The sequence below is a fragment of the Canis lupus genome, chromosome 15 (assembly GCF_011100685.1).
Source record: "Canis lupus familiaris isolate Mischka breed German Shepherd chromosome 15, alternate assembly UU_Cfam_GSD_1.0, whole genome shotgun sequence".
In the NCBI taxonomy this organism is placed as follows: Eukaryota; Metazoa; Chordata; class Mammalia; order Carnivora; family Canidae; genus Canis; species Canis lupus.
In genome coordinates this window covers 10,674,414-10,688,537 of record NC_049236.1, presented here as the reverse complement: position 1 = coordinate 10,688,537, position 14,124 = coordinate 10,674,414, and the positions used below count along the sequence as shown (strand labels likewise).

Here is a 14,124-nt window from a genome sequence, read left to right as displayed (position 1 = left end):
TGAATTGTGTAAGTATTTTGAAGGTAGAACCAATAGGATTTGCCCATAAAATATGGATATGAAAAAGAGAAGTCAAGGATGATTCCATGGTTTTTGGTTCAAATAACTAGAAAGTTTTCCACCTATTAAAATAGGGAAGACTGCAGGAGGAGCACCTTTGAGTGGGGAGGGTAAGATCAATTGTTCAATTTAAGACATGTTAAGTTTGCGCTATTAAACACCTACGGGGAGATGATGGGCTAGCAATGAAATATTCAAGTCTGGAGTTCAGGGAAAGGGAGGAGCTGGAGATGTAAGTTTGGGAGCCAAATGTACAGATAGTAATTTAGTCATGATACTCTGTGATCATCAAAGGAGCAGAATGGATCCTATATGAGAACAGTTGGTCAGACCCAATCTTGCAACCATTCTGTGTTCCTGGCAACCAATCATCCATCTAGAGAATATGGATTGCTTACAACAAACATAGCCTCACTGGTGGATAAAGTAAATCAAGGCAAATAGTCATAACCAAAATTCAGACATAGGCCTTTTGGGCTGCTTCTGGGATATAAAGAACAGTCTGTAGATTGGTATTGGATACCACGAAACTAGAATTTCTAGTCTATTTTAATAGTTCATGAAGACAACAGGAGAATACTCCAAAGTGAAACTATTTAAGAAATTGTGGATATATGGTCTCTATAGTTATAATAAGGTGTATTCCAGTATTGGCACCTACCATATTAAGTTGTAGAGATTCAAAAAAATAATGTCAAAGGACAGAGTTTAGCACAAATTAATTGCTTAATAGCTACTGATGATGATGATGGCAGGGATGATTACCTTTGTGGCTCATAGAGTGGTGTTATCATTGTGTGACAGGAAGTAAAAACACAAATTATAAGGAGAAGTTTTTTACTTTAATAATCTATTCATGTTCCCACCTTCATTCTTCCAGTTTGGGATAATAGAAAGTATACCAGTAGAAGATCTGGTTCTGCTTTTACCAGGCAAATGTTAGGTAAGAATTTTAAAATAGGCTTTTTAAATCCTGCTGTGATCTGATTTCTTCATCTGTAAGATGGTAATGATACTATATCAAGTGAGTTTTATAGGATGGTTGTGAAGATCAAATCAGAAAACTAAAGGGAAGTACCAAGGCTTGTAATTCCATGCTCTTCTCTTCTCTCATTTAATGGTCTTTTTTTTTTTTTTTTTCATTTAATGGTCTTTTAAGATTATTTAACATTATCTATTTGAGGAGGCACCAAGATGTAAAAGAAAACAACTTTGGGCAGATAGGCAAACATGTAACCTTTTTCTTTTTTGTGGGAACCAGCAGCAAAAGGGAATAGCTTTGTGCCTATTCTATCCCATTTGTGAGTCTCCAAACCTTGGCCCTTTTAACCTTATCTAATTACTAGACGGGGTTCTACATTTGTCCGTTTACTATCCCCTGAAGAAGCCCTGTGCCTTTCTCCCTTTATTCATATTATCCAGCCATCCTACTATTCATGACTCCATCCAAACTGCTCTTCTACTTTACTGTTAATCATAAAATTCTTACCAATCTTCCAAAGCCTCTTCCCTCTGTGAAATCTTTCTCATTGCCTTCCTCGTCAGAAATCATCTTCATCCAAATATTGTCAACACTCTGTGCTACTTTAATGGTTTTTATAACACATAGGATCCTATCCTATAGTTATTTTGTATCCATCTACCCTCCTATATTAGACAGTGACCTTCCTGAGGGCAGGGGCTATGTCACATACAATATAGTATCTATAGTACATGATTCAGTGATTTGCACATTGAAGGAGATTAACAAAATATCTGCAAATATTGACTCATTAAAAGACCCAGGAGTCCATAATCTTAGCTGAAACCTCTACTTACCAAAAATTTGGTGGCAAAACAATATTCAGTAAAGATTTCTTTTCTTTTTTTCAGTAAAGATTTCTTAAAGAATATGTAGCTCATGTATTTTTTAAAAAGATTTTATTTGTTTATTCATGAGAGAGAGACAGACAGAGAGAAAGAGAGAAAGGCAAAGACACAGGCAGAGGGAGAAGCAGGCTGCATGCAGGGAGCCTGATGTGGGACTTGATCCTGGGTCTCCAGAATTAGGCCCTGGGCAGAAGGTGACGCTAAACCACTGAGCCACCGAGGCTGCCCTCATGTATTTCTCTAAGTTTCCATAAAATCTGTGCTTTAACCTGGACTACCAAAAAATATATTATTTGGGTCTTTCCAGAGATGCTTTTATTAAACTGTTCTTTGGCCTTATGACTTTGAATTATATAAAGCTATAAGAAGCTGTTATACATGACTCCCTTTTGCTATTATAGCTATAAGATATACTTGGGGCTAGTATTCACCATATTGTACAATTTCCTCTTGAAGGAGAAACACAAGAAAGAAACATTGCTTTAAGGTCTCAGCACTTGAAAAATCTCACCTTTAGAAAGAATGGCCTTTATCTGATGTTACAGATAAAGTGAAACATATAAACAGTCATTTTAGCCCAAGAGAAGTATAGAAGAAATTTTGTGGTCCATTTTGAGCAAATGTACAGAATCCTATTACATGCATTTGGTTGGGTGTGCTGGATTGTCTGTTGTCAAAATGTTAATCTTACTTTTGTCTTTATTTTCCTTTAACCTGATTATAATATCTTTTCTCTCCCTTTTAAGCCATTTGAACTGTACATCTTTATGTAAATTACTTGAAACTCATTTTGGAAAGAACAAGTAAATATATAAATTAGTAAAATACTGGAGTTTTTTGTCCTTCGTTTTTCCTTCAGAATAGTTTTAAAGCCTTTCTCCTTATCATGGTCAAGGACAAGATCAAAATGTTTTCCTAGATTTACTGATTTCACTACAACAGTCACCACACAGCAAAATCAGACCAACCATTAAGGAATTTCCCTGTAACCAAGGTGATTTGACTATTCAATACTTCATCTTTCCAAAGGATTTTGAAGTACTAGAGATAATTAAAATAATAAAACCATTCTTATTTCTTATTTCTCAATACAATTACATGGGTTAGGATTTCTGGTTAGAAGGAAAGACAGTATTACTGTGAAAAGTCAGGTGACCAAGCTTGTAGTCCAGATTATGTGTCCAACCAGTTTGGTGACCATAAGCAAACTGTATAATCTTCCTGAGTCTCAATTTCTTCAGAGGTTGCACAATACCAGCTTTCCCAAAACTGTCTGTTATACATGAGTATGCTGAAATATGTTAATTAGTGTTCCATGAAAAAAAGGGTCAAGTAAGTTTGGATAAGACTTAATTAAATTAAGATATACAGAAGATAGGTTCTTAATGGTAAGATTTATAAGAGCCTTTAATTGTGACTCTCTGGGGAAGTGTGGGTAGAATATGGAGCATTACCTGAACTTGGTTTTCTGGGAGCACAGCAATGGATAAGTGCAGTAATAACTAGTGGTAAATTCCCTACCTCTGTGCTCCACCCTCTCATGTTTACAGCTGGAACATATATATTGAGGTATGCTAAAGGATGTTTATGGGGTCTTCTATGAGAGGAAGAAATCATCAGAAGAAAATACACGTACTATCAAGCTCTAGATCCAAAACATGCAGCTATTTGTGTACACTTGACCTTTATTAAGTATACGGTTGAAGATAAACCACTGAGAGCATGTGCATTGTGAAAGAGCATGAAAGAATGAGAGTCCTAAATTTTTAAACCATATTTCTTGAAATAGCCTAAGAGCATAGTGACAAATTTGTCTCTTAACTTTTATGAAAATCTGCAAACATGATCCTATAGATATATAGAATGATATATGACCTTGTTCACAGAATGAATTTTTCATTCACTCATCTTGTTTTTCCATTTTTATGTGTGACTTCCCAATGAGTTTCAGTTTTCTCTCTCATAAAGAGAAGTCTCTAATCTTGTAGCTTGTTTTAATAGTCAGTGACTAAGCATATGCACAGAAGCTAGAAAAGTACTTGATACACAGAAGATACTCAATAAAAATATTCCCTACCTTCCATTATTGAGAGTCTTCAGTGTACAGAGACTAGGGTTTGTCAGGCATAGTATCTGGTTCAATAATAAGTTTGAACACGAATAAAGTTTGATTTCCAAACCATGAAATATTACACATCTTTTAAGACCTATCACTTTTTCTATAGTGTGGTCTGTTTCTAAAAGTTGTAAAAGATTTTACTTTGCCAATGAATTCTCTAAGTATTATGTTTTACTTCTATGTCATTTGGCAGTTTTTCCTTGGTTTGCTGTTACTTGTAGACATGTACCTTCCCTACAAGATGCAATCTCTTCTTGTAGGCAAAAACTATCTTATCTGTTTCTCTCTCAGTGCCTAGCATAGTTTTTGTTCAAAAAATATTTACTGAATAAGTCCAAGCTGACATCCTCTGACTGGGAATGATGACTAATGGAGTTTTCCTCAGCTAACGTGAGGGCCCTCAGGCCTTTCCATCAGTTGTTAGATGGTTTTCTCTTTCTATATGTGAAATTTGCTATTAGTCCCACGTCTAGAAAAAGTTCTAAAAGTCTTTTTTTGTGAAACCATCCTAGGAAGCTGTTTGACACCCCTTCTCTTTGTTCCCACTGCACTTTAGGCTAGTGATTTGTACTCCTGGTGGGGATGATCCACATCTGTACCCTATCCCCTAACAGATTTTGGGATATACTAAGTATTCAAAAAACTATTTGCAAGATGAGTGAATGAAAAATGCTCTCTATTGTTATGAACATGACATGAACTTGGGGGGAAAAATAAACCATGTTAAATGGATGTCCCATATTTAGGGGCCCAGTGCAAGATGTCACAGAAGTAACTCAGTTTCTTCCAGTAGGGTAAATGAAGACTGGGAAAGGGCAGAAAATACAATCTTTGTATTCTTGGGATGAGACACTATCCAGGGAGGATGGGAGCACTGGTCATGCAAGAAGAGAGAAAAGGAATTGAAAAGAATAGAAAAGCATGAATCTTCCTCAGAGCATGAAGCATTCTTTTAAGGAGAGGTCAGATCTTCCATTTTAAAATGAGTCTGGAAAAGGTGGAAAGAAGTAAGAAATACTAACAGCCTCAGTATCCAATGCCGTGGAAATAAACCTAGCTTTTGAATAACTTTACTTGAAATTACGCCCTACCTCACGTTCCTCTTCTTGTTCTTTGCGAATCTGCTCCAAACGAAACTGCTCTGCCATCTCTCGTTCATGAGCTTCCCTCTGCCAATGAAAGAGGAAGGGAGCCAGCACTCAATAAACAACGGTTTACTTAAAAAGGAGGAAAAAGAGAGCCCACCCCCAGCACTGTGGTACCAGAAGTGTTTCTCTCTGAAAATAGTGGAAATGGAAGCAACAATCAAGCACATCTCTCTAATCATGTCAAGTACCCATACTAATACCATGGTAGCTCTGCGTCGTGCGGCAGCCAAGATCCTTCAGAAGACCTTTTTCTGGTCTCTTTTGCTGAGTTAACTGTTCTACACCACATTGTGAGCCTTCTTTTGAGGACAGAAACTAGCTTATTCGTTACCTCCTCCTTCAATGCCCAACAGAGAAGCAGGTACTCAAGAAGTATTAAATAAGTCAGTGGTTCTCAGTGTTCTCGATCCTGAGTGCACAGAAGGAATCGCCTGAAAAACTTTTTTTTTTTTTAAGATTTCATTTAGAGAGAGCGAGAGAGAGAGCGAGAGAGAGCGCATGAGTGGGGAAGGGGCAGAGGGAGAGGAAGAAGCAGACTCCCCACGGAGCAGGGAGCCTGCTGCGGAGCTTGATTCCAGGATGACTTGAGCCCAAGACAGACACTTAACGAACTGAGCCACCCAGGCACACCACTTGAAGAACTTTTTAAAGTTCAAACTTTTTATTTTTATTTTTTAGATTTTATTTATTTATTTTTATTATTTATTTATTATTATTTTATATTATTATTTTATTATTTATTATTTATTCATGAGACACACAGAGAGAGAGAGAGAGAGAGAGAGAGAGAGAGAGAGAGGCAGAGACACAGGCTCCATGCAGGGAGCCCGACACGGGACTCGATCCCAGGTCTCCAGGATCAGGCCCTGGACTGAAGGCGGCACTAAACTGCTGAGCCACCCGGGCTGTCCAAGTTCAAACTTTTATAAGTTTGCTAGGTTTTTACCACAGACTGATTAAAAAACAAGGAAAATAATTATTAGGTCTATTTTTGTTTTTATTTCTTGATTCTTAAAAAACTTGTTATCAAAATGAACAAGGGTAGAGGGGTACCTGGGTGGCTCAGATGGTTAAATATCTGACTTCAGCTTGAGTCATGATCTCTGGGTCCTGGGATTGAGCCCCACAAAAGATGTATTTTGTGCATTTCTATTTACATTAGCATTTGCCTAATTCATTACTCTGAATTCTTTCTCACACTCAATATCCAAGTTTGCACACAGTGGCCACTTAATAGTTCATTTGGCCATGACTGATCTCTACTTGATATATAATGTCTATTTTTTAAGTCGCTGAGGAGAGGTAATGGGGGGATTAGCAGATCTGTGTTTAAGTCTAACCCCAGCCAGTGGCAAGCTGTGTGTTCTTGGATAAGAAGTGAGAAGAAGTCCAGTTCTCCTCCCTCTTCCTCTCCCCATGCTCATGCTCTCTCTCTCTATCCTTCCATTTCAAATGAATAAATAAAATCTCTCTCTCTAAAAAAAAAATCGAAAATAAAAAAACAACAACAAAAAACCAAGGGTAAAATTATATTCTGTTAATTGAATCTAGCTTCCTCCATTGCAAACCAAACATTCTTAGGGATCAAACTGGTAAAAGGGCTGGCACTTAAATAATGAAAGACTATTTCGGGTTGTGTTTTTTATCTTAGAAGTCCTTTGACCAAACCTACCTTTGCTCTGTCAGCCTCGAGTGAAAGGCGATAGGCCTCATCTTGCTCTCTCTTCACATTTTCTCTGGCTTCACGTTCATCCTTAAAAGAAAAGATTCAAATATGTTTTACTATATTACTTTTTTTTAATGGAAGAAAACAATGATAATTCCCTTCTGTGAATTTATTAGAATTAAATAAGGCATTTCTAAAGTATATAGGTTAGAAATAAGCAAACAAGCCAAGAAGAACAGCACAGTAGATAGTGAAATAAGAATGTCTGAAGCCTAGCTCTACCTCATAAACTGTGACCTTGGGCAAGTTATTTCACCTTTTTGGATCTCAGTTTCTTTGACCGTAAAATAGAAATAGTATTTGTTTCAGAGAGTTGTTATAAGAATTAAATGCAATAATATAGAAACTGTTTTTCAAAACACCTGACAGTTTATATTCACAATGATGAGCTCCCTTCCCCTTTTCTCCTGATTTTTCTAAGATAAACTTGGAGACTGTCACCACTGGGGCTAAGACTGGGTGATGAGTAAAGGATAGCCTGTGGTCAGCATAAGAAGCTGAAAGAAAAATGCCCTGGTTAATTATAGTCTATATCACATCACTAATGCTTGGTTATTGAACTAAGTCTTCCCCGCAACACTCACACTCATGAAGTATGGAAGACTTAGCAGTTATCGAAGTTGATGATCTTTTAAAACATGTTTAGCTTCTGAGGTGATTATGTCATCCATCTACATTTAAACTATTACTGCATATGAAATTATTCATTCAACTACCAGAATTTCTCATTTGTTAAATTCTGAAGTATAGACATGTACTTAAATTTAATAAATAGTGGTATCTGTTGACATTAGAATATAGGTTCCCTTGGGCCTATATTCAGCTGAGTAAATCACATAAATTCATCAATATTTGACTGTTCTGGATCTCTAAAAAAGGAAATTTCATATGGTTTTACTTAACACTTTCTAATTTTTTGACTTTCTAATTCAGTATATATTTAGGTGCTCTCATTGATTCCTATTCAAGACTAGCTTTCTCTCTGAAGCCTCAATCTCCTTTTAGTTTCAGAGACTCAACTAATTCCAAAATCTTTAATATAAATAGCTACATTTCATTAATTCTCAGTCTTTCAAATAAAAAATAAGGAAGAATTATAAGTTGCTGGCATAAAGCTAATTGCTATACTCTCTCTGGTGAAAGGACAGGCTAGGTGAATTCTATGGTGGAACACAGACAGTATCAGGAACAATATTTAACCTAACTGAGAGACCACTCAGGCTGCTAAGCATTCAAGGATAATTTACATGTCTTATAATATTACACATGAATCAAAATGGGTTTTAAAAACTTCTATCTGGAGACTTCTACTAAGCCATTAGTATTTATATCTTAGAGAAACAGAAACATTTACCTTTAAATATATTTTCACTAATTCCAGCTAGGTATTTCCCACTTTGGTATATACATTAGGTTTTACTATGACCAGATACCATCAACCTGATAAGATGTATTTTGTGCATTTCTATTTACATTAGCATTTGCCTAATTCATTACTCTGAATTCTTTCTCACACTCAATATCCAAGTTTGCACACAGTGGCCACTTAATAGTTCATTTGGCCATGACTGATCTGTACTTGATATATAATGTCTATTTTTTTAAGTCGCTGAGGAGAGGTAATGGGGGGATTAGCAGATCTGTGTTTAAGTCTAACCCCTGCCAGTGGCAAGCTGTGTGTTCTTGGATAAATAATGTCTCCCTTTTCAGTCACTTATTAAATTAAAGGATTGAGTTTCTAGGATTTTATGCCCCTGTGGACAAGTCTATCTTTCCAAATTCAGAAATCCCTAATACAATCAGTATAACCTACGGGAGTAATCTTATCTTTCTATAAATGGAGAAATACTTAGGATGTCTAATTTTATTTTATATTATTTTCTTGACCCCATTCCTCCAGATTAGTTTGGTTTCTCTTGTAACATTCTGTACTTTCCCTTTACAACATTTATCACAATTGCAATTAATTATCATATAATTATTAACTTAATATGACATCCCCTCCATGACACTGTGAGCATCATAAAGACAGGACCTTGTCTATATTACACACCTCTATATTCCAAATGTTTCACACATTGCCTAGTTTTGGGGAGGTGTTTAATAAGCATTTGTTGAATAAGTAGTCTTTCCAGGCATAAAATATTTGTTGTCTGCAGTAAAAATTAAGGAGGAAGAAGACAGCTCATCCACAAAGCAGCCCCATCTGAGTCAATGAAATCGACTGGCTGGGCAGAAATGACATGTTATGACACTATGTACACACAACAAAGGGACCTTCTAAAAGCTACCACAGCTGGAAGCCCTTTGAACACAAATATAGTTGATAATAAAAGCACTCTAAGTAAATAGGTCTGTTTTAAAACAGACTGTTGCAGATATGAAAGGCCATTAAGTACAGGGATCTCTGCCACAAAATGTGGCACCTGTTGTGAGAGGACTTCCTGAACCAGCTAACTTGCTTCCTCCCCTTTTATATTAGCATCACACTAGCACTAAGGATACCGAGGCATAGTTTACTATGGGAAGACACAGATAATCCTGTTTGGATCACCATCATTATTTTTTGTTGTCTACTAACTTAGCATGAAGAATTCAGTATTCAAGTTTTGCATTATTTTCCTTTTGTTCCTTACATAATGTCACTTTCTACCTGGAATAGTTTCTGCTCCATCATCTCTATCATTAAAAATCCTATTAGCTTTTCATACACTTTTAGAAATATAAGAGACCAACATGTACAAAAGAGTTACTATATAGATGGAGAAACTGAAATCATATGAGGATAAAGGATTTATCCTTTATGATACAAGACTACCCAGAGCTTAGACTTGAAGCCAGGTCTCCTGATAGCTTCTTCTCCCTTTCCTGCTACAATGCAATACTCTTGCCCTTGTTCACAGCCCTCCCTGACTATCACAGACAGAAGGGCTGGCTCAGAAATGTGGCTCAGGATGCATTTTCCTAAACTTATGGTCAGAGCTGGAAAGTTATCTATGGGCTAACTCTTGGCAGTACAGTATAAGTGTAATTGGAGCCTGGGAATAGGATGCAAAGGGAGAGGGGGAGAAAGCTTATTTTAAGAAATGATGGCCAAAAGTGTTCTGAATTTGATAAAAACTAAAAAGCCACAGATCTAAGAATCGAAATGAACATTGGGTGAAAAACAAAACAAAACAACATGAAGAAAGGTACACCCAAGCACATCATAACTACATTGCATAAAATTAATACCAAAAAGAAAAATCTTAAAATAAACCAGAGAAAAGACATCATATGTCTAGGGGAATAAATTAAGAATGAAAGCAGACTTCTCAGAAACAGTACAAGTGGAGCAACATTTTTAAAGCACCAAAAGAAACCAATGTGTCGACTAAGAATTCTATACTCAGTAAAAATATCCTTCAATTGAAGATCAAATAAAGACTTTTTCAGATACACAAAGGGCAAAGAATTAATCACCAACATGTGTACTATATTAAAAGGTAAAGGAAGTCCTTCACGTAGAAGGAAAATAATACCAACCAGATGGAAATCTGGATCTACACAAAGAAGTGGAAATAGAAGCTTTGCAGGTAAATTAAGAGACTTTTTTTTTCTTTTTTACTATTTAAATCTCTTTAAGAAACAATTGAGTGTATACCAATGCATTTTTTTTTAAAGAAACAGAAGACCCCATTCTAAAATTCATACAGAAACTCAAAGGACCCCAAATAGCCAAAACAATCTTGAAAAAGAACAAAATCGGAGGGCTCACATTTTTTGATTTCCAAACTTACTATAAAGTTATAGTAATCAAAATATCGTAGTACTTTATCCATTTTTACATACAGTGGAATATTACCCAGACACACAAAAGAATAAGATCTTCCCATCTGCAACAACATGGATGAACCAGATGGTATACTGCTAAATGAAGTAAGTTAGACAGAGAAAAGACAAATACCACATGACTTCCCTCATATGTGGAATCTAAAAAAACAAAACAAACTAATAAGAGACCAAAAAACCCAGACTTGAGTACAGAAAACAAACTGTTTGCTAATGGGGAGGGGTAGGTAGAGGAGATGGGTGAAATAGATAAAGGGGATTAAGAATAGACTTACTGTGATGAACACTGAGTAATATATAGAATTACTGAATCATTATATTTGTATACCTGAAACTGATATAACAATGTACGTTAATTATACTTCAAATAACAATAGTAATAATAATAAAAACCATTATAGTACTGGCAGAAGGATAGATATTTAGACCAATGGAATACAAGAGAGAGCCCAGAAATAAACTCTCACATACAAGACAAACTTATTTTTGACAAGGTTGTCAAGACCAAAGGAGAAAGGACAGTCTTTTCAATTGAATGGTGCTGGGAACACTACAAAAGAATGAAGTTGGGCCTTCACTTTCCACCATTTAAAAAACTCAACTCAAAATGGACCAAAGACCTAAATTTAAGAGTTGAAACTATAAAACTTTTATAAGAAAATATAGGTGAAAATCTTCATGACCTTGGATTAGGCAACGATTTCTTCAGTATGACAATGAAAGCATAGGCAATACAAAGAAATAGGTAAGTTAGGCATCATCAAAATTAAAAACTTTTGTGCATCAAAAGACACTACCAAAAGAGTGAAAAGGCTATTCACAGAATGGAAGAAAATATTTGCAAATCATTTATCTGATAAGAGTTTAATATCTATAGGGTAACTGGGTGATGGGCATTAAGGTGGGCACACTTAAAGTGTAAGATGGACACTGGGTATTATGCTATATGTTGGCAAATTGAATTTAAATAAAAACAACAAAAGAGTTTAATATCTGGAATTCCTACAAGTTAACAATAAAAATGAACAATCCAATTTAAAAAATGGGCAAAGGACTTGAAAAGACATTTCTCGAAAGAAGATTTATATAAATGCCAGTAAGTACATATTCATAGCAGCACTGTTCACACTAGCCACAAGTGAAACAACCCAAGTGTCTATCAACAGATGAATGGATACACAAAATGTGGTATAAATATACAATGGAGTATTATTCAGCCATAAAAGGAAGGAAGTTCTGACACATACTACCACATGGATAAACCTTAAAGATATCATCCTAAGTAAAAGAAGTCAGACAGAAAAGGACAACTATTGTATGTCTCCACTTACATGAGGTACTTAGAGTAGGTAGATTCATAGAAATAAAGTAAATCAGAAATTACCAGGGACTGAAGGGAGCAGAATGGATAGTTATTGTTTATTATACTGTCTAGATCTCTAATTCAATGGTGAATAGAAGTGATATGAGCAGACATTTCTGCCTTTTTTTCCAATTTTAGCAAAAAAACATTCAGTCTTTCACTAGTAAGAAAAATGTTAGCTTGTAGGTTTTTTTTTAATAGGTGTTCTTTATCAGGTTTTACTCTATTCCTATTTTATCAAAAGTTTCCATTAGGAATGGATTAGCTTTTGCCTGATGCTTTTTCTACATCCACTGAGATTATCATATGTGAATCACATTAATTGATTTTCAAATATAAGGCCAGAAAAGGAAATAAAAGAGATCTAGAATGGAAAGGAAGACGTACAACTCTTTATCACAAATAAAATGATTAGAGATATGGAAAATTATACAGATTTTACCCAAAAACTATTAGAACTAATAAGTGATTTTGGTAAGGTTGTGGGATAAAAAATTAATATACAACAAGCAACTGCATTTCCATACACTAGCAAAAAACAATCACAACTTATAATTTTAAGTCACTTAAAATATCACTTTAATAGCATAAAATATGTGACTTACTTAGCGAGAAATTTGACAAAAAGATATACACTTCAAATTATAAAATATTGCTGAGAGAAATTAAACCTAAATATGCGGAGAAATAAATAATTTTCATAGATTAGAAAAGTCGATATTGTTATAGGTCAATTTTCTTCAAATGATGTACAGATTTAATGCAATTCTAATAAAAATACTGGCATCTTTTTTTTGGTAGAAATTGACACACTGATAAAATTCATATGGCAATGCACAGGACCTAGAATAAGCCAAAACAATTATGAAAAGAAGAGAGTTAGAGGACTTTCACTACTTGATTTCACAACTTATTATAAAGCTAAAGTAATTGTGTGTGGTATTCATATTAAGATAGACAAAAATAACCACTGGAACAGAACAGAGTCCAGAAAGAGACCTATGCATATACGATCAACGGATTCTTGACAAAGATGTAAAGGCAATTCAATGTAAAGAATACTCTTTGCAATAAATAGTGGTATAACTACTGGATATCCATGTCCCCCTCCACTCCCACGCCCCCTCCCCAAGAGAACTTCAATCCATACTTTATACTCTATATAAAATTTAACTCAAATAGATCACAGACCTTAGTATAAAAATCTAATGCTAGGAGAGCCTGGGTGGCTCAGTTGGTTAAGCATCTGTCTTCAGCTCAGGTCATGATCCTGGGATCCTGGGATCCTGGGATCAAGCCCCACATGGGGCTCCCTGCTTTGTGGAGAGCCTGCTTACAGGAAAAAACAGTGACCTTGACTTCGGGAGATATTTCTTACATATGACTCAAAAGAACGAGAGATTAAGAAAAAAATCTAAATTGGACTTCATCAAAATGAAAAACTTCTGCTTTCCTAAAGAGAGTTGAAAATGATAATGAAACAGCTTTAGTAGAATAGGTATGGTTTCTTCTTTAAACGTTTGATAAAATTCCCCAGGGAAGCCATCTGGCCCTGGACTCTTGTGTCTTGGGAGGTTTTTGATGACTGCTTCAATTTCCTCCCTGGTTATTGGCCTGTTCAGGTTTTCTATTTCTTCCTGTTCCAGTTTTGGTAGTTTGTGGCTTTCCAGGAATGCGTCCATTTCTTCTAGATTGCCTAATTTATTGGCATATAGCTGTTCATAATATGTTTTTATTTTTTTTTAATTTTTTAAAATTTTTATTTATTTATGATAGTCACCCACAGAGAGAGAGAGAGAGAGAGAGAGAAAGAGAGAGACATAGGCAGAGGGAGAAGCAGGCTCCATGCACTAGGATCGATGTGGGACTCGATCCCGGGTCTCCAGGATCGCACCCTGGGCCAAAGGCAGGCGCCAAACCGCTGCGCCACCCAGGGATCCCTATAATATGTTTTTAAAATCGTTTGTATTTCCTTGGTGTTGGTAGTGATCTCTCCTTTCTCATTCAT

General features: G+C 35.7%; 1 protein-coding gene across 2 annotated transcripts in view; it reads right to left on the bottom strand.

Annotated features, from left to right (window-relative positions):
- FAF1 (Fas associated factor 1) overlaps positions 1 to 14,124 on the bottom strand; it is a 461,021-nt gene that overhangs the window by 44,945 nt on the left and 401,952 nt on the right. For both annotated transcript variants that reach the window (XM_038558075.1, XM_038558076.1), the window contains exons 16-17: positions 6,869 to 6,949; positions 5,140 to 5,217 (exon numbers count right to left, since the gene is read on the bottom strand). In XM_038558075.1, the coding sequence (XP_038414003.1) occupies positions 5,140 to 5,217; positions 6,869 to 6,949 (159 nt within the window). The remainder of the gene's footprint in view (positions 1 to 5,139; positions 5,218 to 6,868; positions 6,950 to 14,124) is intronic.